The 22,691-nt window shown below is 41.7% G+C and overlaps 1 protein-coding gene across 2 annotated transcripts in view; it reads left to right on the top strand.

The window, feature by feature from the left end:
- Window positions 1-22,691, top strand: part of vps13a (vacuolar protein sorting 13 homolog A) — a 34,729-nt gene that overhangs the window by 8,209 nt on the left and 3,829 nt on the right. Inside the window, exons 18-71 of one of the 2 annotated variants that reach the window (XM_031856696.1) lie at window positions 106-307; window positions 401-515; window positions 1,003-1,139; window positions 1,295-1,427; window positions 1,645-1,762; window positions 1,910-2,054; window positions 2,321-2,432; window positions 2,588-2,745; window positions 2,891-3,047; window positions 3,198-3,277; window positions 3,378-3,437; window positions 3,716-3,914; window positions 4,034-4,150; window positions 4,302-4,405; window positions 4,682-4,849; window positions 5,703-6,010; window positions 6,144-6,291; window positions 6,547-6,718; window positions 6,929-7,053; window positions 7,159-7,328; window positions 7,810-8,066; window positions 8,341-8,525; window positions 8,640-8,783; window positions 9,677-9,886; window positions 10,011-10,154; window positions 10,477-10,578; window positions 10,667-10,819; window positions 10,904-11,162; window positions 11,627-11,787; window positions 11,995-12,098; window positions 12,258-12,570; window positions 12,745-12,881; window positions 13,094-13,388; window positions 13,822-13,926; window positions 14,065-14,211; window positions 14,434-14,565; window positions 14,748-14,881; window positions 15,739-15,804; window positions 16,850-16,985; window positions 17,251-17,308; window positions 17,624-17,795; window positions 18,434-18,587; window positions 18,729-18,875; window positions 19,053-19,134; window positions 19,244-19,313; window positions 19,600-19,714; window positions 19,854-19,967; window positions 20,227-20,372; window positions 20,484-20,565; window positions 20,650-20,763; window positions 21,071-21,146; window positions 21,633-21,796; window positions 22,032-22,077; window positions 22,281-22,404. In XM_031856696.1, coding sequence (XP_031712556.1) covers window positions 106-307; window positions 401-515; window positions 1,003-1,139; window positions 1,295-1,427; window positions 1,645-1,762; window positions 1,910-2,054; window positions 2,321-2,432; window positions 2,588-2,745; window positions 2,891-3,047; window positions 3,198-3,277; window positions 3,378-3,437; window positions 3,716-3,914; window positions 4,034-4,150; window positions 4,302-4,405; window positions 4,682-4,849; window positions 5,703-6,010; window positions 6,144-6,291; window positions 6,547-6,718; window positions 6,929-7,053; window positions 7,159-7,328; window positions 7,810-8,066; window positions 8,341-8,525; window positions 8,640-8,783; window positions 9,677-9,886; window positions 10,011-10,154; window positions 10,477-10,578; window positions 10,667-10,819; window positions 10,904-11,162; window positions 11,627-11,787; window positions 11,995-12,098; window positions 12,258-12,570; window positions 12,745-12,881; window positions 13,094-13,388; window positions 13,822-13,926; window positions 14,065-14,211; window positions 14,434-14,565; window positions 14,748-14,881; window positions 15,739-15,804; window positions 16,850-16,985; window positions 17,251-17,308; window positions 17,624-17,795; window positions 18,434-18,587; window positions 18,729-18,875; window positions 19,053-19,134; window positions 19,244-19,313; window positions 19,600-19,714; window positions 19,854-19,967; window positions 20,227-20,372; window positions 20,484-20,565; window positions 20,650-20,763; window positions 21,071-21,146; window positions 21,633-21,796; window positions 22,032-22,077; window positions 22,281-22,404 — 7,776 coding nt within the window. The remainder of the gene's footprint in view (window positions 1-105; window positions 308-400; window positions 516-1,002; window positions 1,140-1,294; window positions 1,428-1,644; window positions 1,763-1,909; window positions 2,055-2,320; window positions 2,433-2,587; window positions 2,746-2,890; window positions 3,048-3,197; window positions 3,278-3,377; window positions 3,438-3,715; window positions 3,915-4,033; window positions 4,151-4,301; window positions 4,406-4,681; window positions 4,850-5,702; window positions 6,011-6,143; window positions 6,292-6,546; window positions 6,719-6,928; window positions 7,054-7,158; window positions 7,329-7,809; window positions 8,067-8,340; window positions 8,526-8,639; window positions 8,784-9,676; window positions 9,887-10,010; window positions 10,155-10,476; window positions 10,579-10,666; window positions 10,820-10,903; window positions 11,163-11,626; window positions 11,788-11,994; window positions 12,099-12,257; window positions 12,571-12,744; window positions 12,882-13,093; window positions 13,389-13,821; window positions 13,927-14,064; window positions 14,212-14,433; window positions 14,566-14,747; window positions 14,882-15,738; window positions 15,805-16,849; window positions 16,986-17,250; window positions 17,309-17,623; window positions 17,796-18,433; window positions 18,588-18,728; window positions 18,876-19,052; window positions 19,135-19,243; window positions 19,314-19,599; window positions 19,715-19,853; window positions 19,968-20,226; window positions 20,373-20,483; window positions 20,566-20,649; window positions 20,764-21,070; window positions 21,147-21,632; window positions 21,797-22,031; window positions 22,078-22,280; window positions 22,405-22,691) is intronic. The other variant, XM_031856697.1, reaches the window with a different exon arrangement.

Genomic DNA, 22,691 nt, shown 5'->3' with positions numbered 1-22,691 from the left:
TGGTTTTACTTTTGGTCTTTTGAGTCCCAATACTTACAGTACAGCTCATATTTAGGATCCTGGCATGGGTGTCACTGACATTTAGTCTCTTCCTCTTTTTATCAGAGTCACAGCTGAGCTTAGTCTGTTTGAAGTCACCGGCCTGGCCAGTGAGCGGCCTGCACCAACCCTCCTGTCATCAAGGAAGGCAGCCACGGGAGCCGGGACCCCGCTGCTCTGCATCCTGTTTGAGACCAACCCGCTGGATGAGAGCGCTAACCAACGGCTTCATGTGGAATCACAGCCCTTGGAAATCATCTATGATGCTGTAAGTGGTGTCCGTCGGTGTATGAGCATGAATAAAACATGAAGGGTGGGGGGTTACATATCAAATGGATTCTCTGTTCGTGTGTCTCTGTAGATAACGGTGAACAGCATGTCGGCGTTCTTCCTGCCTCCTGATGACCTGCAGCTGGATGAGCTCACCAACGTAACCCTCATGAAACTGGAGCAGTTCAGAGACCGCACAGCCACCGGTCAGTCGCACATATATTTACAACCATCTGCTGTATATCGGGGGTTAATTCCAGTCCTGGTCTCAACCCTCTGGTGGGCAAATGTTTCACAGCCTGCATGCCTGAGCCACTGATTCAGTTGGATTGTGGTGTTCCTGTTTATGTTCTCGAGACTGATTGTTCCCTGAGATTGTTTGCTGAAGTTTGAAGCTCATTTTGTCTCTTACGATGGCATTATTCACTGCAGCTCATGTAATTCCAGACATGTAATTCATGAACTAAATTCATCCAATAACTAAATCAGTGCTTATGATAGATCTATGATCATAATTTGCTTATTACAAACATGATGCTGAACTTTATCAAGCTTTCTTTTCCATCATCATCATTAATTAGATAATAGGAATCCTCACATCATTAAGGTCTTCTGTATTAGAGAACAAAGCTGATCTATTGTTTTGTTTGTCTGTTTTGGCTGCGATTGATGAATAAATTACTTTTTTTATAGGTTTAATGTATGTGATCGAAACGCAGAAGGTGCTCGATCTGAAGGTGAACCTGATGGCCTCCTATGTCATCATTCCTCAGACTGGATTTTTCGACGGCACTCAGAACATCCTGCTGTTGGACCTTGGGCATTTTAAGGTCAGAGAGTACAAATCTTGACACAAATTGTGTCAAAATCCTACTTTAGGCCATGTAGTATAAGTAAATGAGCCTTTTGAGTTGTTGTCCAAAGGCTTGATTTGAAGGCTTTAGAGTTACAAAGTTTTAACATTTTAATTTTGTTGTCTTTTCAGATGTCCAGTCAAAGCAAGAAGCACCTGCCTCAGCTGTCAGCTTACTCCAGTAACATTGAGGACATCATGTCCAGAGCATACGACAGCTTTGACATACAGCTTAGCAGCCTGCAGTTTCTTTATAGCAAGCCAGGTACGCACACTTTTGAGATACTGCAATACATTATACAGTACAACATCATTTATAGAGAGAAAACTGGGTAAGTCTTGTAGCCTTATCAGCGATACTTTGTCTTAGAAATAATACATAGATATCGAAAATATATTTTCTCAAAGCTTTTAAGATGTTTTTTTGTGTCTTCGTGTGTGTGGAATAAAAATAAATGTAAAACTTTTACTTTGTGTGATAGATGGCGACTGGAAAATGGCCCGTAAGCAAAGACAGTCACCGCTCCACATTCTAGAGCCAGTAGATCTAAAAATGGTTTTCAGCAGAGCGATGGTCATCAAAGACTCCCGCATGGCAAAGTAAGTTTGTTGTTTTTTTAAACCCCATACATCTTGTTATTTAGTATTCCATGTTGTCAGGATGTAAGATGCGATGCACACTAAAGTTAAAGGTCATATGTTTGGGTGTGTGTCTATTGTGTTCCCATTTTTGCACATGTGTTCCAGGTATAAGATGTCCGGACAGCTCCCCCTGCTCTCTCTTCGTATTTCTGATGTGAAATTCCGAAATGTTCAGCAGCTGGTAGAAAGTATCCCGCTGCCTGAGAGCAGACCTGCTGCACACGGCGGTGCTTCATCCTCCACTGCAAAGGTAAGACCAGCAGGATGGTTCATAATGTTCACGTTTTGTTTGGATCGGATAAATGACCGAGAGGAAATAAAACTAAATAACCAAAATCCAGCGAGAATATTTTTCCTGCAGTTTCTTCTACAGTTTGCTGTTGTTGTTGTTAGTAGAGATTAGAGAATGGAGAAATAAGTCAATTTATCAATTGATGAGTACAATGTACTTTAATTATAACAGATTTAACTTTTCTTGCTGATACATCTCATGTTTTGGTGTTGTTTCCTCCTCAGCCGAAGCAGTCCTTCACCCCACAGCTCACTCCCAGAAGACCTCTGAACTTAGCTGACCAGCGCTCCTCTCTCATGTTTGAGTCATGTGAGACCATCAGCGTCACCTCATTGGGTAAGACTCGCTGCACATTCTCTAGCCATATCCTCCTCTCTCTGCACCCATCGCACAGCCACACATGCATAATCATCATGCTGTATACCTTGTAACACGCTGTAACACGACAGTATAACAGATGGGTCATCGTGTGTATTTCTGTCACCTCTTAGGGTCAGCGGAAGACTTGTTCTACGATGCTCCCAGCTCTCCCATTGGCGATCAGGCGTCATTCTTCCCAGATAATCCCATGCCGCTGAGCTACAAAATAAAAGGGTCAGAAGCTCAGAAGAACATGACAGAATTCACCATGAAGTTTGAAATCAGCGAGGTACAGAGAGGTCTTGTTGAAATAGGGGACAAGCCGAGTCTCTGATGCCGTTTCATTTCTCTAACTGTCTTTCCATTATTGTAATCTGTTTTTCCCTTTGTCCCTCTGTATGTTCTCTTTCTCTATGTCCTCTTCGTTCATCTAGTTTTCTGTTCAGTTGTGTCGTCTGTCCGGGGATCAGGAGGTCACAGTGCTCCACTTGGACATAGAAGCTCTGGGCACTGAACTGAACCTACGCACCTTTGACATGACATCTTACACCTACCTAAAGGAGATCTGCCTCAAGTGCCCTGAATACATGGGTCAGTAGATGCTTGCAGTTCTTGAGACATTATTCATAACTCAATTTGACTAACATTTGGTGATTACAAACATTCTAATAAGCATTTGTGAAAAAAAAGTCAGACCAGTATCGACAGCAGTCATGTTTTATTTATCTCAACCTCGTATAGATTCCGAAGAGAAGCAGGTTCAGCTGATCACCACTCTAGACAACACGGAAGTGGACCTTCTTACCCTGGAGTATATTAAAGTATGTGTGATAGTATATGTTGAAACTTTCAGATCTGTCAGTATCCTGAATGATTATTTTGCAAATGGCTTTCTGATTGAGGATTGTATGTCTTTTCTAGGCTGATAAGAATGGCCCGGAGTTCAAGTCTCAACACAGCAATACAGAGCAATTCATTAAGGTGAGGAAAATGTTAATTCACTAGTAATTCAAATGTAGATGCTTCTATATTATTATATCTGCTGTATTGGAATACATTTGTAGAAGGTTTCCCTATCAAGTATTCGATGGTGGAAGATAAAGCAAAGTACATTTTAAATATCTGTATTTTCATGACAGTGTAAATACAAGCCATTATAAGAACAAAAACAATGGTACTTGATGCAAAACAAAAAGCAAAGATGCCATATTATTGTTCTTCTCCACTAATTTAGTTTTTGACAATGCATTCCCCATCAGGTGGCCGTCTCCTCCCTGGATGTCCATCTCCACACGGAGGCTCTACTTAACACCATGAACTTCCTCAACAACCTCCTTCCTCCATCCACTAAGAAGGAGGGAGGGCAGGAAGAGCTGCCCACCATCCTGGAGGAGGAGGAGGCTGAAGTGGAGAGGGAGGGAGAGAAGAAGGAGGAAGCTACTGTAACCAGGAAAAAAAGTAATCTGTTCTACTAAACCCTTTCAGAGTTTCATTCAACCTTACATTGCAAAGCCATCATTCGCCTGTGGTCGTCTTGCATTACTCACCTTTTCTTTCTCTGCACTTTTTTCTCATAGGCACAAAGAGTTCAAAGTTTGCCAATATGGTAAATCTGCATATCAGAGCTGATCTCCGCTGTCTGAAGGTTTTTATTCGAGGACAGAAAACCAGGATCTCAGAGATTCGTATCGAAGGTGTGTAAGGGTTGTGAGTGACATCTCTTGCTCAATTTGTCTTGTAATGCAACATTTCTGATTTGGTCCTCCATGCATGCATTGCATGAAAGTATGCCATTAATGGGGAAATGCAAAATAAATGCTTTCTCTCTCTTTCTCAACCATCCAGGTCTGGTTTCTGAGGTTCTGATGAGGAAAAAGGAGATGGAGGTTCTGGCAAACCTGAAGAACATTGTGATCCTAGACTGTGACAAAGATGCGCTTTACAAGAAGGTACAATCAGCAAGTGGTCTTTCTTCAAAATGTGAATGCTATATGCTAATCTATCAATGAACTTAATGTGCTCTTAACTTGTCTTTTTGTTCTATAATAATTCAATTCTATGTATTTAAGTCTACATGTATACTTTGTCACTTCCCGTGCTTTTAACGACTTGTTTCTGGCATTCATAAATGTTGAGCACCGAGCACAAGTCACTCAGGATAAGAATAATAATAATTTGTGTTTGCCAATAGCTCTTTAATTCTCCTTGTCTCATTTATTTCTTAGGCTGTGTCTATCGCAGATAAGGAAGTGTTTGATTTCCACATGGTAAACTATACAGCCGCAACAGAGGGAGATGCCTATCTGGACATGTCTAAAGTTGACACCTCTGTCACGCTGACTGTGGGATGCATCCAGGTCATCTTCCTCAACAAGTTTGTCTCCTCCATGCTGGTAAGTATCACATATCCCTGGAACAATTCAAGCCTTTTTTAATATATAAATGTGCTTATGCAACAGACTTGATACAGACAGTACAGATACTAACTGTGAATAAGAAGTCTGTCATTTTTCTGACATTTTTTAACGGTTTCAACTCATAAACAACCATAGAAACAGACGGCACAAAATGCACTCATCATCCCAGAATAATCCGCCCTCTTTCCCACCCTCCCACATGTCCCGGGAGGAGAATACACTTCCTTGCTTGACAGATGAAGCAAAACAAAACAAATACTTAGTTAAGGAGTTAATATAGGAGAGTAAGGGGTCCCAAGTTCTGTGAAACCTTTTAACAGATCTTCTGACTGTGTGCTTAATTTTCTTTCTATGTGGAGGAAAGTCATTCAATCTTTTAACCAAGAAGTTGTGCCAGGAGGGTTATACCCTTCCAATGTAACAATATACGATGCAAATATGACAAAGTCAGCCTGGTATTTGGTAAACCTACCTTCAACAGGAGACACACCAAAGATAGCGATCAAGGGGCACGGGGTTTGGCAAACAATCCAAGACTTTGAACAGTTGGTCTTGTCCCAATCAGTTAATATGTGTGGGATACCGATGGCAGGACCCCACTTTCAGATTTATGTATTTGCCAGGATAATTATTTCATTAATATGAGTCTCAAGATTTCTTTTGTAAGATAATTATGCAATAAGAACTTTCTAACTCACTTAAAACTAATGATGCATATAATACTGTGTTAATTTTTCCTTGTACCCAATTATTTCTGCATTCCAACCCAAACTTCTTTTAATTTCTCTCCCACATTCTTTTATTGTCCATCCCCTTTTTATGCTCCCAGGCTTTCGTCAATAACTTCCAGAAGGCTAAAGAGGCCCTGGCTGAGGTGACAGTCCAGGCTGCAGGAAAGGCAGCATCAGGTGTGAAGGAGCTGGCCGAGCGGAGCACTCGGATCGCTCTGAACGTCGACTTCAAAGCACCCATCATCTTCCTGCCCCAGTCCTCCTCTTCCTCGAATGTCATTGTAGCTGACCTTGGTCTGCTGTCTGTCAAGAACCGCTTTGCCAAGCAGCCCTTTAAAAGTGATGCAAAGATCCCGCCTGTTGTGGATCAAATGATTGTGAGACTGACTGACCTCAGGATGTACAGGTCAGAGACCAGTCATCTGAATAAATTATGATTAAATTACCATTTGCTGAAAGAAGATTTTTTTAAAAGTAAAAGAAATATCATGTTCTCGGGATAACTTCTCTCATTACTTGTGTGTTGTTGCTTTTTCCAGGACCACATACGTAGATGAAGGTTTTCAGGGAGAGACCCAGCTGTTGATGCCAGTCTGCCTGGATTTGGAAATCCAAAGAAATCTTTCGTCCAACTGGTACCACAGCATACCTGACATAGAGATCACTGCTCATCTTAAGCCCATGAGTGTAAGTAGTGCTGTATGGTTGCATGGGAAGGAGTTACTAGTTTACAGCAAATGTAGTGTTTCTTATACACTACGTAGATTTTTATTTGTGCATTTTGAAAATTGGATTAATAAATTAGGCCTATAGATTAGGATATACTGTATTATGACTTTGTTGTTTTTTTAAAATATCTGATTCCAAGATAAGTTAAAGGTTTATGGTGAAAATCTAAATCCCTGGCATCTTATTATCAAATCCTGTTTCTGCTCCCAACAGCTGATCCTCAGCCAGGATGACATGACGGTGGTCCTGAGGACTCTTAGTGAGAACCTGTCGGAGAGTTCTGATGCTCTTCCCCCTCCAGCTCCTCCACCCACCACTGATCGTTCCTCTGACTCTGTATCTAACAAAGAGTCCCAGGGATCTGGAACCACTGGACCGGCCAGCAGTAAGGCGTTGTGGTTATGCTTGTTTATGTTCATGTGTGTAAAGTAGTTCTAAAAATAAGGCACAATCTTAAAATTGACTAGCTTAGAGCTTGATAAGTGAACTAAATCCTAGAAAGCTTATGAAATCTTTCAATGGAAATTTTTTTTAATCATTTTAACCAAGAACTAATGAACCTTTCTAACGTGGTTTGTGCTGTGTAACCTTGTAGGTAACACAGTAGTGACGGCTGCTGTTGTGGAGCCCCACAAAAGCAGCAAGTTGAAGAACACTCTCAAAGTAGACTTCAAGTTTGACTCAATGACACTCGTCTTGTACAGCCCTAATGGGAGTGAGGTAATGCATATACATACGCACACAGACACGAATGATGTGTGAAATAAAACCTGTCTGTCATCATTTTACAAAACAGTCTAACACGGTGTGTATGTCATTATCTAGATCCAGCGGTTGGATTCCCACGATGAGCAGCTGAAGTTGGCAGAGTTTACTCTGGGCACCATCTCCACCTCCGTCCACATGTTCTCCGACAGCTCCATGAAGGCCTCAGTCCGACTGGCGGCCTGCCTTCTAGATGACAAGAGAACCAGAATCCAGATGGTCACCCCGAGGTACTCGGGACGCGCACACACACTCTCATGCACATGTTTATCAGTATATATACACAACTCAAGCTGACATCAAATATTTGTTTAATTCAAATTTTACACGCCAAAAGTGTACAGTATGCTTTCTTCCATTACAATATACCTGAGCTTAATGATGACATATTCTTGTTGTCTGTCCTCAGATGCTTTATAACACTTCTGTCATATAGTGTGAGTGTGATCTTACTGACAGACTGGTAGATGTAGAAAACTAACACGTCATTTTCATGCCTAAAAATAGCATGTAGGGCAAATTACATTTAATGTTGTATTTATCTGTTCCTCTGCTGGAGATAATATTGTAATCACTACTCATTCTTTACTCTCTCAGTCCTTCTTTTATGTACTTCTTTGTGTCTGACCATCATTTATACTCTCACTCTGTCCACTCCTCCACATCCATCCAGTAATAATATCTTTAACCCCTTTCCTTTGTCTTCTCCAGGATGATTGCAATGCGTCCTGGTGCAGAACAGAACATGATGGTGGAGGTGAACTACCGTCAGGGCCGTGATGGCACCACTTTGGACACCGTGGTGCAGGATGTGTACCTGTGTGCCAGCATGGAGTTCCTTCTCACGGTGGCAGATATCTTTCTCAAGGCCACCCAGCAGGGTTTTGATCAAAAAACTCCAACCAAGAGCAGTAGTGGAGCGGGAGAGAAAAGGAACATTAACTCCTCTACCACATCTAAAGAGTCCAGTGAGTTAACCATATCAATTTAAAGGGATTTTTGATTCAGCAAAATAAAACCATCTGCAATTTCTCTTAATCAGACACAGCCAGGGGGGGAGGAGGGCATGTGGAACAAATTATGACCGTTTCTCTTTTGGATCATGTATTTTGTGTGTGTGGTAACATAATGGGTCATATACTAACTGTAAGTTATAAAGAATGGAATTAATCTGACGTTATTTGTACCCTGTTGCCTTACGACCTGAACTGATGTTTTCCTCTGACTCTCTGTCGCGGTCAGCTGTAGCTCCAGCTGTGGTGTCAAAGACGGAGATGAATGTTCTGGTGCGTAACCCGGAGATTGTGTTTGTGGCTGACTTGACGCGTGCTGACGCCCCGGCCCTGGTGATGACCACGCAGTGTGAACTAGTGATGAAAAGTGGTGCAGAGGGATCACAGATGACTGCTGTTATCAAGGACCTCAAGGTTTGTATCGTCATTGTAATGCCACCCTGAAAAAACAGATTGTTTAAATAATGAAAAAGATGTCTTGCATGCAAAAATTAAACAAGTTTCTTTGAATTGTTGCTGTTATTGTAGGTAGTGGCCTGTCCCTTCTTAAGAGAGAAGAGGAAAAAAAATGTGACCACAGTGCTGCAGCCGTGTCAGGTGTTCTTCCAGAGCACTCAGTCCCCAACCTCCCCTCAGGCTATGGAGGTCTCCATCAACGCTCTCACATTGAAGGTAGTTTTTTGTTTAATCATCGTTACACAATCTGAATCCAGGAATTTCATCTATGAAAGGCATTTTCTTCCAATACAAATGTTAAAAGTTTTTCCAGGGATTAAGTTGTTCCATCTAGACGTCAATGATAATAAATGCTTTGCTATTAGCAACTAATGGCCTGTTTTACCTTTTAAACTGTAGTGTAAAGCTTGATTTATACTTGATGCATCCGCAAGTGATGTCACACCCTCAGACACGCTCCTTCACGTTTTTTTTTTCCCCCTGTTTCTGCCCATCTGATTTTCTAACATCGTGAATGGACAGAAACGATGCTGAAACCATGCTTTAGATGTGAGCTTTAGATACTCTGCCCCCTACAGTTTGTCGTGAGGAGAAACCCACACAGAGAATAAATGGGCCAAACGTTTCCTTGTCACGATTCCTTCTCAGCTCATGTCTGTGTTAATGTCCATGCAGTGAATTGATCCTTTCCTTAATGGGAGATCAACTCTTTTTTTTTTTTAATGTACTGGTATGCATATATCCAATTAAAAGAGCAATAGAGTCAGTCAGTATTTCTGGGTACACCATCTTACATATACAGAAAATGATGATCATGACACCCTTCATGTAGGAGTTCTCTCACTGGTCAGTATTGTTTTATGAGAAGCATAGAGCTTATCAGAGGGGCATGTTTTCTAATAATTGTGACATCTAGGCAACGCATGTCAGCTTCTGTCATATAGATGTGTATCAGCCGCCGTCAAAGGAAATTATAGCATCAAGTGAATGCAAAATTTTAAAGCAATGAAAGCTTACTATTGTGTATACTTAGAAACTTTAAAATGTAACTATGAACTGTGAACTTGGTATAAAACAGTTGTGTCTCTGCGACCTGACTCTCTACCTAGGTATCTCCAATAATCATCAACACGGTGATGACCATCCAGTCTGCACTGACTCCCACAGCGGAGACCCCTGAGGAGCTGGATAGTCCTGTTCCCGTGGACCTGTGGGAGAAACGGGGCTGGAAGGAGCTCAAACTTTGGTTCCTAGAAGAGGAGGGGGATGAAGACCCAGAGTCACAGCCCCCACTGATACCACAGGGAGAGTCATTACAGGTATGTGGCCATGTTTATACTGCAAACCTATGATCTTTTTTGCAGGATTTCAGTCTATACACAGACTACAGGTTTGATGTATAAGAGCATTTTGTGTCATTTCATTGGCTGTCCATCTCTGCAGGTGACCATCAAATCTGTCTGTCTGACTCTGGAGGCTGGAGTGGGACACCGCACTATCCCCATGCTTCTGGCCAAGTCCTCCTTCCATGGAGATGTCAAAAACTGGTCCACACTCATTAACTTACACAGCGAGCTGAACCTGGAGGTATAGCACATGCGCACTGTATTTATTTCCTTAACTTGATCCTAGGACCTTATTCTAATTCTTACATTAACATGTCACTGTAAAATTGCCCTAGAACTATGTTTGACTTTTGCAGTTTTCTTTGCTTTTGATATTGTTTGGTCCACTCAAATATGAGGAATGCACAATACCCTTTAAGATTATCTATTCTTTATGCTTTACATAGACCTATTGATGGTAATCTAACACAATACCTCAAACATATTACCACTTGCTATGGTGCTCATGTGCTCGGAGAGGTTACTGAGATTTTCTTGTGTTTTGTATTGCGTTTTACTTTTAGGTTCACTATTACAATGAGATGATGGGAGTGTGGGAACCGCTGCTGGAGCCCTTAGAAGATGAGACAAGAGATGGCTTTCGATCATGGAGACTGGAACTGAAGGTACTGATATAAATAAACACACATACTGTATTCATACTGTATATACTCAGACATGCATGCATATAACTTTTCTCTATCCTATAATCAGATGAAGAAGAAGTCAGTGATTTACACAGGTTTGTCAGATGAAGTGGATTACCATGTCCCAGACTATAAGACGGTCATCGTCATCAGCAGTAATGACCAGCTCAACATCACCCTCTCCAAGTGTGGCCTGGCCATGCTTAGTAACCTGGGCACGGTAAGAGAAGAGCTGTAAACATTTTAACAGGAAGTCTAAGAACAGGTGGTCATCTATAATGTTTCTGTTCCTGCCTCTCCCCAGGCGTTTGCAGAGGCTGCCAAACAGACAGCGGACTCTTTCCAGAAGGATGAAGCTCCGTTTATAGTGAAAAACCGCCTCGGCCTGCCAGTGTCCGTCCGCCACAGTGAGATGTTTTGTCCCATCGGCCAGCAGAGCACCAACGGCTCTGTGAAGCTGCAGGACGGAGTAACCGTCGGGATGGACTATTCCACCAAAGCAGACTCTGACCAGTTCTCAGCCATGATCTCCTTGAGTGGAAAGGACTACTACATAGAGCCTAGTAAGTTGACCTGTATACACCATTATGTATGTGCACATGTGCAACAGTGAATCGTTAGTTGTTGCAATATCACCAATACACATTACTGCCAACAGTGTTTAGTTTTACACAAAGCCTACAGTACACTCACTTTGTGTTTATCTGTCTTTAGATCAGGACACACTGATACAAACAATGTTAAAACTGGGCAGTCAACTTAACCTAACAATGAAGTTAAAGCACAAAATGTAAAGGATAAACGGTGATTTTATTTTTAAATTATGACCTAATTGATTTTGTGTGTATTTATAGAAGAAATAAACTGGTGATTATCGTCTCTGACAAGTGTCGTCATCAATCCCCTCTCCCTCTCCTGTATTTATTTTTGCATCAAACTATATCATCAAAAAACTATCCCAGAAAAATGTCAAAATATAATACTTTCAGGTTAAATGAACTGCTCTTACTTCCTCTGCTCTCTCCAGCTCCGATGGGCCACACCTCAGCCGGTGTGATCCCCCTGATCAAGGTGGGCGGAGGAATGTACAATGTAATGCACAAGGACTCGGGAGTAACTCGTTTCCTGGTCTGTCAGATTTACTCTGTGGAGGGCAGCAAGTACATCAAGATCCGCTCCCCTTTCCAGGTACTACACTTATCCTGTTGTACAAGTTTAGTCATTTTTATCCTTTATTTTAAAATATTTCATGACAAAATTACACTTTCCCTTCAAGGTACATTCTTTAGGGAACTTCATCATTTAAGCTAATTAAATATGTATTGCAATAACTGTATATCAAGTGTCTTGCAGATCACTCAAAAATGTTTAAATTTTTTTTCTCATGTCCTGCAGATCATCAATCATTTCTCAATCCCATTCAAAGTTTTGGAAGGATCAACATGTCTGGGTACAGCTCTCCCTACTGAAGAGTTCTGTGTGCCTCTGGACTCGTATAGGTGAGGGAAAACACATGAACAATCCTGCACAGATTCATAAAGTCTCTTTTGTTTTGTCTCATTTTCTCTCTGCACAAGACAACAAAGGGAGAGCATGACTAAGAGAGGCACATAGTACACACTCCTTCACACACACGTGGTCTCTGCTGCCCCCCTCAGGTCTGAACTGAGCCTCCAGCCGGTAACTGAGGACGATACTGACGATCAGGGTGAGCAGTTTGAGTGCTCGGAGGGTTTCAGCTATGAAGAATTCAGCAACGAGCAGCCTGAGACACGCCTCCAGCAGACCTGCAGTCGACGTGGAGATCAGGGTGGCGTACTGATGGTCAACATGGTGCCATTAAGAGATGATGTGACATTCAAACACACCGGAGGTGTTGGGGAGAACTTTGATGTTCCCTTTGTGCTTCACCTGTGGCCTTCCATCCTGCTACGCAACCTGCTGCCTTACCCCATCTCTTACCAACTGAAGGTACGATGTATCTGGTTGTCACCACTGAAAAGGACCAAACCTGGACATTTCCCCACCTGTACAGTCCATTTTTTATTTTTATTTTTACACAATTGATCTTATTTGATGCTGTGCTTTATTGGCCAATTATCTTGCTTTTGAACTCGATGTCCCTCTCTGCCTGCTGCTCAACAGGACAGCGGAGTCTCTGCCCCTGAGGCCACTTTGGACGCAGGACACTCAGCCCAGCTTCACACTGCAGTCATCGACCAATCAAGACTCGATCTCTGCCTACTGAACTACTTGGCTCAGGACTGGTCTGCTGAGTACAGGTTTGACTTCCGTTTGATTCATTGTTTTGATGTTTTGCTTTCCCGTTGTCATTGTGTTCTTGATGTCTACACTTTGTGAGTATATTTGTCCATTGTGCCAGAGGAAGAGATGTATATTTATTAAACATCTTTATTATATGAAGGGTGAATCTAAAATAACGCATTCTGCAATAACATTCTTATTGAAATAAACAAATTATCCTGTCATACAGTTTTCACAGTGACAAGGAAGAGATCACCTTCATAGTGTTCCAGTCGCTGCGAGAGAGTGACGAAGACGACGGTGAAGGGACGGAGAGCAAGAGGCCCGAGTTGGATATAGCCGTGCATGTCAAATATGACCTGGGGCAAACGGTGGTTGCCATCCACTCACCATATTGGATGGTGAACAAGACGGGCAGGTTGCTGCAGTACAAGGCTGATGATATCCACCGTAAACACGCCCTGGACTACGACATGCCTTTGCTCTTCTCCTTCAAGCCTCGTTACTTCCTGAAAAACAATAAGGTGTGAGAGGGTTTCAAAGTCAATTAGAAGAAGAGAGTTGATTTGATGTTTTATCTGGATTTTTTTTTTATTTAGTTCATTATACTAATTATGCAGCTTTATGGTGAGAATTGAGAAATGATACCTCCATATCTCCGACATTACAATAACATTCACAAATATATATTTGTCTTAACATAAGTGTGAAAGAAATTCCTCTGCATTTAAAGCGTCACTGGAGAGGAACATCAAAGGGAAACTGGAGACATTTTTTGTTTTCAATTAAAGCATTTAATGAATTAGCCAAATAAATGCTATCACTATCATTAAACTAGGAAACTAAGTAAGTTAGCCATGGACAACCTTTCATTCTAAGGAACATTGAGCCGATCCATAACCTCTGGCTGTCATTTCTTCGTGTATAGATTTTGATGCCTTTCTTTTCATCGCTCAGGTCCGTCTTATGATCTCAGAAAGTGAACTCTCTGATGATTTCTCCCTGGATACAGTTGGTAGCTACGGAGATGTCAAATGCAAAGGCCGATATAGAGATTACTTGGTGAGATTTTGCTTCTTTGGCTGATATTCACACATACATGTGTATGATTTTAGATGACTTTAGTATGTAAAGTAGGCAGGTTTGGTTATTGAAGATAATCGTCATGTTTGTATGTGTGCAACATCTGTCTGATATCAGGTTGGTGTGAAGATTGACGCAAGCAGTTTCAGTCTGACCCGCATCGTGACCTTCGTGCCGTTTTACATGCTGGTCAACAGAACCAAGCACAGCGTCTTCATATGTGAAGAGGAGAAGGACAACTGGACAGAGGCTCAGCCAGGACAGGTCAAAGCCCAACCCATTGTTGTTTGCATCTGTGTTTCCCTGCACATGTGGTTCACTCTAGGATTCTGCTGAAATTCACAATGTCTGGATTAGGAAAATACGTTACTATTACAGATGTACTTGTTGGGATTTTCAAATACTGAAGGACTTACTTTTTAACATTTTCAGATGAAACCCATACTGTACATTGTTATTGAATGTTTTGTTTTATTCCACATTTAGTCAGCCATTCCCTTCTGGCCTGGGAATGACACCAAGCAGCTGAAGATCAAAGTAGAAGGCTGTTTGTTGCCTCCTCGGACTATTGACTTCACACGACCAGAAAACTGCTTATTGCTGCATCTGGACAATTCTGTAAGTGCAAACAAAGATACGTGTAGTCGCTTCATGTTAAATGATTAATTCCTAGATGCACTATATTAAGAGATGTTTAATTATGTCTAGTGCTGATCAAATGTACTCTCATTGGCCTCCAGAGCGTTTAGGAAACCTTTATACTATATACCAGCATGTAGACCGTTGTTTTTCTTCTGCAGGTGGGTGGGATGGCTGTAGATGTGAACTTGTCAGAGCACTCGGCCACAATCCGATTCTCTGAGTACCACGACGGTGCCGCCCCTTTCCTCATTATCAACCACACAAATGACCAGACTCTGCACTTCCATCAGAGGTGAGAGATCAGGAGGAGCACCGTTAGGACGGTGTTGTGTTGAAACTAAATACTTACTGGGTAGCATGTATTTGTGAATCGGCTCAGACTGGGGAGGAAAAAGGATATAAGTTAGATATTAAACATGATAGATTAAGCTTGTCATCAAACATGTGACACAGCGGGTCTTAATCAATCACAGATATGAAGAATTCAAGTTAGGTGGGGGGCTCAATAAAGAAGTGATTGAGATGCAGGAGAGAGGAAGGAGAAGAGTGAGTGAGATGCATTTCAAGTATGTGCTGAAGATGGACTGGCACTAAATACTTTATGTTGGTGAAGATAAATTCAAGACTTAAACAAACCTTTGTTAGAAAATCGATTTGCTTAGTATACTTGTTATTTACAGTGACGGGTGCATAACATCTCCCACTGCTTTATTTCATAATATGTCAGTGCTTCTTTGTTGTAAGTGTTGTCTGCAAATGTGCTTTCATGGTACTCCGAGTTTCCTTCCAGTTAAGTTGCGGATGTGGCGCTCTCGCCTTAAGATGAGACGATGCCTCAAGTGTAAAGAGAAAATCTCTCAAAGATCATAGTAGGATGTTGTGCCAGCTGTGCCATGCCTATTCATTCAGCCTCTGTGTTTTTCATATTACTACCTTTGTAAACATCAGGTTTAGATTTCACCCACAAAGGAACATTTCTTCATGCACAATGTTTACATTTACTGTTCATTGATTTGTTTTTTGCATGTTTCTGAATGACGATACTCTTTCCTCTTGTTGCAGCAGCCTTAAACAGTTAAGTTAATGATAACTAACCGTGTTTGTTTTTTGCTGTTAGCAATTAATGTTTTTGTGTTGTGGGTCATGCAGCGCCTGGACAGAATCCTCGTGGGTGGCTGACGAGCTACTCGACCGCTCCTTGTCAAGGGAGGACAGGTAGAAAAATATGAAAAGGGAAAACTCTTCTGACACACTGAACTCAGATAAAGAACGGCCTTAGATAGCTAGTTTTAACGGATAGCTAAAGCCAAATGTGGGAGGGAGAAGAGGAACAATTAAGTATGGCAAGAAAACACATCCAAAAATCAAGAAAGATGCAAATACCTCTTCAACAATTTTCGGGGGCAGGCAAGAGGGCACAAAACACACAAATACTGCAATGTAAATCTGAATTGGTGTAACATTATTCACTTCAATGTGACATCACACTTAAGTGCAGAGTGTGGTCAGATCAAGAGTGCAGGTAAAGATTAGTGGAAGAAAATGGATTCAGGTTTGTCTGTGTAATCTGCTCCTCACCAATGAGAAATAAGATTTGTTAAAATATTATATCACAAGACATTATTGTGCTGGCAATATACTTAAGAAATGTTTATGCTCTGCTGGGATTTTACACTGATTGAGGACCATTGGTTCAGTAGAAGGAGCAGGTTAGACATCTAAACCCATTTACACATGTATTACTATGTTCCTTTGCTCTCCTATCAAGTGCTAAATCATCTTTACTTGCTGCTGACAGGATGGGATTCTGCCAGTGGAATCACACCTCCTGCTTCTTCCAGTAGTTTCTGTTGCTTGACTAGTATTCTCTGATTCTCCATCTGCAGATTTATGGCTTATTTCATTTTCTTATGTCTGCTTTGTCTCGTCCGAATCGAGCTCTGTATCAGAGTGAACATGCACATTTAAACCTTCTCTCTCCAGTGGCCGTCGTTCTGTCCTCTTCTTGTCGGTTGATGGGAATTGTTTGTGTATTCTGTCGAACAGGTACTTTGGATTGGATGGTTGTCGTGGCGGTATATATTCTTGGTTGCTGGGCTCTGTTATATTGTCTTCCGTTTTACTGCAGCGTCTTCTTGCATTATTTGCTTCCTGTCATCTCAAATCAGTGGAATATTGTTTCCTGATTATTTCTTTTAGCAGTGATGAGGAATGTTACTGATATATACTCTGTGCGTGTGTGTGTTTCATGTGTGTGCAGCTCTCAGAAGAAGGAGGCGGAGCAGGAGGAGCTGGAGGCTGGGAAAGCTGTGCACTACACCTGGACTGAACCCACCGGGTCCCGAGAGCTTTGCTGGAAGTGTGGTACTTACAGTGGGAAGCTGAAGACTGAGGAGGTACTGTGCCTGAGACACAATCCTTTCTGTGGTTGAGGAATAACACAATAGTTATACATTATGTTGGCTTACTCAGACACCTCAGAGTTGGTCTAGTTCATCCATGTTTCTGCTTCTTTTAGGGCCAAATAATAATCTTTTGCATGTAATAATATTAAACGTAAGCACAGTTTAACTGTCGTGGTGTTTTAGATGTCAACACAATTGTTAGAGGAGACATTATTATGTTTGTTTAAACGGTATGCGTGTTTGTCTCTGTCTTCAGGACCTGCGTGAGGACATGAACAGTGAGGGAAAACTGTTTGTCATCTCCTTTTATGAAGGTAAAGCACAAGGAGCTTGAAAAACAATACCCAGACCACTTAAATGCATTCTGTAGGTTTGCTTTACACGGTCTTGTTTTCACTTCAAACAATCCTCACAATATCCTGTTTATGGTCGGTGCATGTTGCCATGTGCACGTTGGCTAGAACTGTCAAAATATACAAAACAAATAGACATTGAGGTGACACATTGTTCACAGGATTCAGGTCTAAGCTCTTGTTTTTTCTTGATGAATTAAATAATGAATCGCGTAACTTCAACCAGCTTTAGGAATCTGCTTACTACTACGCTTTTGTTTTTTTGTCTATCTAAAGGGCTCCAGCGCGTCGTGCTGTTCACCGAGGAGCGACGTATCTACAAGATACTCTGTGAGAGCGAGAAGGCGCAGCTGGCCGAACAGGAAATCATCCTCTCACTACAGAACGTGGGTGTGTCTCTGGTCAACAACAGCAGCGGCCAGGAGGTCTCTTTTATTGGGATCACAAGGTAGCCGACCAGCACAACATACACATGTGTACACATACACACACATGTAATAAAAAGCAGAAAACATGGCCAGGTTCATGTTATATGACCATGGCTCACTGCCGATTTAATACATCAAAATGTGTATGAGTTGTGGCATAGATAGTGATGTTGTGTGTGAATAGTATTACAAGGCAACATACTGTTCTCTGATATGCAGTTGAGATTGTCCAAAAACATCCGGCATCAGATACTTTCGAGGCTCAGACGAAATAGAATTGTTGACCAAATTGAAATCTTATTTGTGTTTTGTGTGCCTGCTTGATGATCTTAATTTTATACAAACTAGATGCAGTTACTGTTCCTTACACATCACATCAGTGAGTGAGAGACAAAGTCAGCAAAATTAAAAAGTTAACATTCCCTCAACGTCGGATAAATTGAAGATGCACTTATATGAGAAGAGGGTGCTGTGTTAAATGTTTCTTCTTGTAGAATAACATAGTAGCAACCGAGCCGTTTACCTATAAATCGTGTTATCTGAATACTGCAGTAAGAAGCATAAGTATTCGCATGATGCCAGGCCACTCCTGTTTAATCCTGCTGTTAAATACCAGGCAGTGATTTGACAATCCCTTGTTTCTCCTTTCTTGTCACAGCTCTGATGTGGTGTGGGAATTAAAGCCAAAGAAGAAGAGTCGGTGGAAGACTCTGAGCTCTAAAGAAGCTGAGATGCTGGAGAGAAGCTTCAAAGCGTACGCTGAATCTGGACCCGTAGACCACGCCATCGTCGACCTGGAAAACAGCTTCCAGGTTCGAGACTAAATACTGTATATTCTGATATTCTGAGATGAACTGGCAAGAAGCGTTTGATCAAATTTGAAAAAGTAAACACGAAATCATTAGTTACAGATCTATTAATTCAATTGTGTGGTGTTTCTAATTGTCCTCCAGGTGTCCTTTACTCCCAATGGCATGGACATGAGGATGCTGCAGCCCTGTGATGCTCCTCTCAGGAGGCACTTCCTGCCTGGGGTGAAGGTGGAGTACAGCGTATCGCCACGACAGAGTGCCTACCGTGTCCAAATCCACCGCATTCAGGTGAAAAGAAGTCAAATATACACAAATTCCTCAAAGATCCAGTATATCTATGTCTGTGTTGCAGTATTAAAAGTCACCCAATTTCCTTCCTCAGCATTTGTCCATGAATGCCACTTGAGTCCTTAGTTCACTTTCTTCTGTTTACTAGCTTTAGGTATACATGCTTTCTATCTACAGATCCAGAATCAGCTGCCAGGAGCCATCTTCCCCTATGTGTTTTACCCTGTAAAACTGCCAAAATCTATCACCATGGATGCAGGTCTGTTAATCCACTCTGTGTGTCATGTTTAAGTCAACATTATTTTCGGTTTATATGTCGTGTTTCATTCTGGAATACGATTTTTTTTTTTTTTTTCTTGTTCCTACAGAACCCAAACCTCTAACTGACATCAGCATCGTCACCAGAACAGCAGGACACTCCGACATCTCTCGCATCAAGTAACTGTTTTTCTTTTGATTCTTCTCTCACTTTACTGTCACTTCCTCCAGTGCCCCACCACTGTTTTTGTTAGTTGTAATGCGCTGTACTGTATTTGTGCTCTGTTGTCCATCTGGTAATTGATTGTAATGTATACTTTGTTTCTGATATAATCCCTGCAATCATATTGCCCTGAAAACCATTTTATATTTAAAATCCTTTAAAATGTAGCCACATTCCTGTATATGTTCAACAGTACTCTGAGTTTTCCTGCAAAGTGGTCACGGGAGTGTCTGTCTTCCTCAGGTACTTTAAGGTGTTGATTCAAGAGATGGACCTGAAGCTCGATCTGGGCTTCCTGTACGCCATCCTGGAGCTGTTCACACCTGAGAATGCCAGCATCATGAGCTCAGAACAGGAGGTCAGATACTCGCGTATCCAAACACGGTTACTGTGACATACCCTGTGATTTGTTCATAATCTGTGGTACTTAATATAATCTTGATCGACTTGAGGAGTCGTCCATTCTGACTTTTGTGCTTCTGTGGCTGTTTCTTCAGGTGGAACTGTTTGAGAAGGACATAGAATACATAAAGACAGAACTAAACCATGCCTCTGCTGCTGACACCTCTCCTATCAGCCTCTATGAGTACTTCCACATTTCCCCCATCAAGGTTCGTACACTACAGTGTGTATTTAGGTAATGTTATATCAATGAAATGATGAACAAATACTAAGCATCACATTTCTTAATTATGTCCAACATCTCTGCAACAACAACACAAGTGCTGAAAATCAACGTGTTTAGTGTTGAAAAGGAAAAAAACATGAATAAATCAGCATCAGAATCTAGACGCAGCTGCAAAGCACATTTCTGTTGTGAGTTTTAACACCACAAACAGCCACGCTCAGTCATGTTGTTTTATGTTGCAGCTTCATCTGAGTTTCTCTCTGAGTACGGGAGGAGACGACGGCCTGAAGGAGAAGCGAGATAAAGAACTCATTCCCGTCCAGTCCCTCAACCTGCTGCTGAAGAGCATCGGCGCCACGCTCACTGATGTGCAGGATGTCGTCTTTAAGTACGAACGCATGTGACGGCCCAGATAGACGACGCATAAATCACACACAGTAGCATTCATTTCTTATTGGGTAAATCCCTGCTACCTCACCGATCCTGTCCTTGGTTTCAGGCTGGCCTACTTCGAGTTGACCTTCCAGTTTTGTACCACCCAGCAGCTCCAATGGCAGGTCATCAGGCATTATTCCAAGCAGGTAACGTGCACAATGGCAAAGCCACGGTTACTCAGAAACTGCGGAAGATTGTTCATGTGTAATTCATATTTACTTTTATTTCAGGCTATCAAACAGATGTATGTGCTGGTGCTGGGCCTGGATGTGCTTGGAAATCCTTATGGACTGATTAGAGGACTGTCGGAGGGAGTGGAAGCATTCTTCTATGAGCCTTATCAGGTAGGAATGTAATAAAAGTACTGATGAGTGCTAACAATCAATCAATGGTGTGGCATTAAAAAACAACAACATTGCGCTCATTATTTAGGGTGAACATTTACATCATACTCTATCTTGAGTATGAATTTATTGTAGGACTCCAGAGATTGTGAATAGCTATTAAAAACCAATGGAATATTCAAGATGTGTTATGTGGAGACATATCAGCACTAGGTTGACGTGTGCCTGCCTAAAGCCCCAACAGTACAGACGGTACAGAGTGTCTTTATGTCTTCTTCCTGTTGAACTGTTATCTGTTGTGTCCCAGGGAGCCATCCAGGGGCCCGAGGAGTTCGTTGAAGGAATGGCTCTTGGGGTGAAGGCTCTGGTGGGAGGAGCTGTCGGTAAGTACAGGGCTTAAAATACTATCTTTAAAAAAAGATGTCAGATCCCGTGAGGAGAAACGTGACTAATATCTCTGTGGCATACAAATACATTAACACGTTATTGCTCCTTTTAACGATAAATGCCATATTCATAACATTGTTATTCCAGCAAATATAAGGCCTGAATCTCATACAACTAGATCTACATTCAAAAGTAAACCCTTTTCTGATGATTAGTTATTGTGTGTGTCTGCAGGATGTCTTTTTGGAGGGTGGGTGGTGTTTCAGTGTTTGTTCTTTTCTCTTTTGTGTTTTATTTAATAAGCACATCCAGTTTTCTTGTAATGAAATGCGCTACACAAATTTAAATTACCTTTTGCCTGCCGTATGGACAGAAGATGAAGCGGCAGAGAAGAGCACGGGTTCTCTCACCAAAGACTTTAAAGAAGAAAAAGGAGATATTAAAGAATGAAGTAACTTTACAGTCTCGTATGTGCCATCCAGGGGGTATAGCAGGTGCCGCCTCTAGGATCACAGGAGCCATGGCGAAGGGTGTTGCTGCCATAACGATGGACGAGGAATTCCAGCAGAAGAGACGAGAGACGATGAACAAGCAACCCACCAGCCTGAGAGAGGGGCTGACCAGGGGCGGAAAGGGATTAGTGTCTGTACGTACTCAAACTTGTGTTAATTAGCAGAAAATATACCTTTTGACACATGTTTTTAAGTGCACGAATTTAAAGTAATTACCTTTCTGTTGCAATTGTCATTTAATAGATTAACCAGAAATAATAATAATGTAGCTTTGCCACTGGCCTGAAAGAGGGTCTGCCAACAGGAAGTCTGCCGTAATGACTGAATGAATTGCTGCTACTTGTTAATATTGTTGCATTCTCTTTTCAGGGTTTTGTCAGTGGGATCACAGGGATTGTTACCAAACCTATTAAAGGTATGCTGATTTGGACCCTCATACAGATTTAAGTGATAACGTTTGGCACATGCTGATACGAAATATGAAAGGCCGAAATAGTGGCATAAAGTCTAAATATTGGTACTATATAACTGTGCATTCTGTCACGTTTGTGGAACAGCGTACCAGCTCTGGTTTTTATCGGTTTTCACAAATGTGATGATGCGTTGTTTCTTTTGCAGGAGCCCAGAAGGAGGGTGCAGCAGGCTTTTTTAAAGGTATTGGGAAAGGTCTGGTTGGCGCAGTAGCCAGACCTACAGGAGGCATTATTGACATGGCCAGCAGTACTTTCCAAGGGATCAAGAGGTTTGTGCCACACATGTGTTTACAGCACCAGTGTGTATTTGTTAGAGCAAACAATTAATGTGGATCTGTGGTGGAATCACAGAGGTGTTAAACACCAAAAGTATTTAAACTTGCAAAGTGTAAGTAAGAAGTAGAGTAGCACAGTGGTTGTTATTAGAGCTGGTCACTGGGTCATGGAAGAAGCTCTTTAGGTCTGTGTACTCGTGTACTTGTGGATGTTTGAGTGCCACAGCCGTACTCTGTGTGTGTGTGTGTGTGTGTGTGTGTGTGTGTGTGTGTGTGTGTGT

This window comes from Anarrhichthys ocellatus, unplaced genomic scaffold (assembly GCF_004355925.1).
Source record: "Anarrhichthys ocellatus isolate YVR2014 unplaced genomic scaffold, GSC_Weel_1.0 scaffold17, whole genome shotgun sequence".
In the NCBI taxonomy this organism is placed as follows: Eukaryota; Metazoa; Chordata; class Actinopteri; order Perciformes; family Anarhichadidae; genus Anarrhichthys; species Anarrhichthys ocellatus.
Note: the sequence above shows the minus strand (reverse complement) of the source record. Positions and strands in the feature narration are given on the sequence as shown.